General features: G+C 25.3%; 1 protein-coding gene across 1 annotated transcript in view; it reads right to left on the bottom strand.

The window, feature by feature from the left end:
- Positions 1-2,551: 2,551 nt before the first annotated feature.
- Positions 2,552-3,496, bottom strand: part of LOC144194052 (signal peptide, CUB and EGF-like domain-containing protein 2) — a gene marked incomplete at its 3' end in the record, with an annotated part of 49,702 nt that continues 48,757 nt past the window's right edge. Inside the window, exon 6 of the mRNA XM_077712859.1 lies at positions 2,552-2,668. Within this exon, the coding sequence (XP_077568985.1) occupies positions 2,552-2,668 (117 nt within the window). The remainder of the gene's footprint in view (positions 2,669-3,496) is intronic.

Genomic DNA, 3,496 nt, shown 5'->3' with positions numbered 1-3,496 from the left:
ATATATATATATATATATATATATATATATATATATATATATATATATATATATATATATATTATATATATATATATATATATATATATATATATATATATATTATATATATATATATATATATATATATATATATATATATATATATATATATATATATATATATATAATATATATATATATATATATATATATATATATATAGATATATAGATATATATATATAGATATATATATATATATATATATAATATATATATATATATATATATATATATATATATATATATATATATATATATATATATATATATATATATATATATGATATATATATATATATATATATATATATATATATATATATATATATATATATATATATATATATATATATATATATATATATATATATATATATATATATATATATATATATATATATATATATATATATATATATATATATATATATATATATATATATATATATATATATATATATATATATATATATTATATATATATATATATATATATATATATATATATATATATATATATATATATATATATATATATATATATATATATATATATATATATATATATATATATATATATATATATATTTATATATATATATAATATATATATATATATATATATATATATATATATATATATATATATATATATATATATATATATATATATATATATATATATATATATATATATATATATATATATATATATATATATATATATATATATATATATATAATATATATATATATATATATATATATATATATATATATATATATATATATATATATATATATATATATATATATATATATATATATATATATATATATATATATATATATATATATATATATATATATATATATATATATATATATATATTATATATATATATATATATATATATATATATATATATATATATATATATATATATATATATATATATATATATATATATATATATGTGGCCTGGATATTGTTGTGATTAACTTTATGGCATTTCATTGCACTTGCAATAATGAAAACTTAGTTGACCAGACCTTAATAAAAGTCAATAATGTGATTTGTTTTTATAACGAGGATTAGCTCTCAAATTAGACTAAAGACAGACAATCATCACAACAGGCTTATCTTTACTGAAACTGTGCAATCAAATTATCAGATTATGTTTGTCCATCTGACAAGGAAACAATGTCCAACCCAACACAACCACTGCAAATGAGCATTTACATAATTGTAGTGCCTGGTGTAAGTAGGTGTACCTATTACAGTGTTCCCTCGCTACTTGGCGGTTCAGCTATCGCAGACTCAGAGCTTCACAGATTTTTTTTTTTGGAAAAAAAATTAAAAAAAATACAAATATTACATTGAAACAACATATTTTACATTTTTTTTTGTTATAACATGAATTTCACTCTCTCTACCCGTATTTTATATGGTATACTGTATACAGGGCGGTACATTTAAAAAAAATATATATATAAATATACATATATATATATATATATATATATATATATATATATATATATATATATATATATATATATATATATATATATATATATATATATATATATATATATATATATATATATATATATATATATATATATATATATATATATATATATATATATATATATATATATATATATATATATATATATATATATATATATTGGAATTAAGTTCAAATTAAGCATTTTTCAAGGGGAATCCCTACTTCGCGGAAATTCACTTATCGCGGGTGGTCCCGGTCCCCATTAACCGCGATAAGCGAGGGAACACTGTACATTCAAAAGCCTAAAACAAACATATGTATAAAGTCTCTTGATCAACACCGAACTTCAAAATAAATGTTTGGTTGATTTACACTGACTGTCATTTAAATTCCTGTACAAATTCCCAAAAGCCGATGGAAATGGACCCACTAAGACCTGTGCTTTGACTGATGGAAAACTGTCATTCAGCATGGTTCAACATGTCCTGAGGGCTGAATAATTTTTACTCAATTTAAATCAAGTGATAAATGCCATTGGAAGGTTAGGTCAGGTGTGTGAGTTAATCCCCAACAGGCAGCAGCGAAGATATGACCCAGGAGCTAATGGAAGGTGTTTGTCTGTAGAAATGGAGCGCTACAGGTAGAGCTGTTGCACAAAAACAATTCAAAAAGATAAGAACGAGACAAGGAAAAAGAAGCCGAAGCAGATGCAGAAAGTGAGAGGTTACTAGAGCAGAAGCAGGAGAGACAGAAAACACAGTTGGTGGTAGCCTTTTGCCCTTATATGTCACACAGCAAGAGAGTATGCTCACAGCTACTGGAAATAAGGCTGTATTACCAAATACTTTTTCCAGTGAAATACACTTAATTCCAAACAAATGTTATTTACAGTAATAACAGGACAGTGACTTAATGTTTGGGGTCCTACATAGTCTCAGTAAAAGCAGTTATTCATTTACCTATTTGAATTATTCGTGTGTTAAAACTCACCAACACAAGTCTTGCCATCTGTGTGCAGGATAAACTTCATGTGGCACGAGCATTTGGGGCCATGGTCTGTTTCTTCACATATATGCTGGCAACCACCATTCCCATAGTTACATGTCACTAAAACAGAACACACAATTTTAAATATTCAAAACTAGACTTTTAGTCATTCTTATTGTTTGTGACAAATACATATTTTGGACATTAATTCACATCGGGCTAAAATGAACATTGAGGAGGAAATATAAACATTTCAGTCATACCGGAGCATAAGCTGCATTTTAGAGGGATTTTTTTTATAGGCTGAACATACATATTACACTTTACATTGTTGTAATTTTAAGAAAATGGAGAAGAACTGGCTAAATAGGCGTCTGTTAAAACAACATATTTTTAGCCAAAGTAACACACCCTCAGCGGGGTCCTTTGTGGAGTTGGAGAAGGCGTTCGACCGTGTCTCCCGGCAAACTTGTGGGGGATACTCCGGGTTTGATCCCTTTAAAACCGGTGTCAGAGTCTGGTCCGCGTAGCTGGTAGTACAGTATTTTGCTGTTTAATATACCCCCATTTAATGTACCTAGGTATATTAAATGGCGCACAAACAGGAAGGTACGATCCACTATGCACTCTTTATGCCGTGACGGGGTGCAGAGAAGTCTGTTGCTGACAGCGATTCGGAGTCTTTGTCCGAATAGTAACTTACTTACTGCTGAATAAAGTCTGACTTGGAATTTTAATGAACTTAAGTATCTACAATTATTCCCCCATGAACACCATATAAATCTTGACAAAAAAGCTGGGTTGCCGTTTAATTTTCCCGGGTATATTAAACGGCAGGAGTATATTAAATGGCGCACAAACGGGAAGCTCAAAAAATATATACCATGGTCCTCAGTCGGAAAAAGGTGGCATGCCTTCTCCGGGTCAGGGACCCGGACCTTCCCCAGG

This window comes from Stigmatopora nigra, chromosome 1 (genome assembly GCF_051989575.1).
Source record: "Stigmatopora nigra isolate UIUO_SnigA chromosome 1, RoL_Snig_1.1, whole genome shotgun sequence".
Classification (NCBI taxonomy): Eukaryota; Metazoa; Chordata; class Actinopteri; order Syngnathiformes; family Syngnathidae; genus Stigmatopora; species Stigmatopora nigra.
The sequence above is the reverse complement of the archived record's forward strand: the minus strand, read 5'-3'. Positions and strand labels throughout refer to the sequence as shown.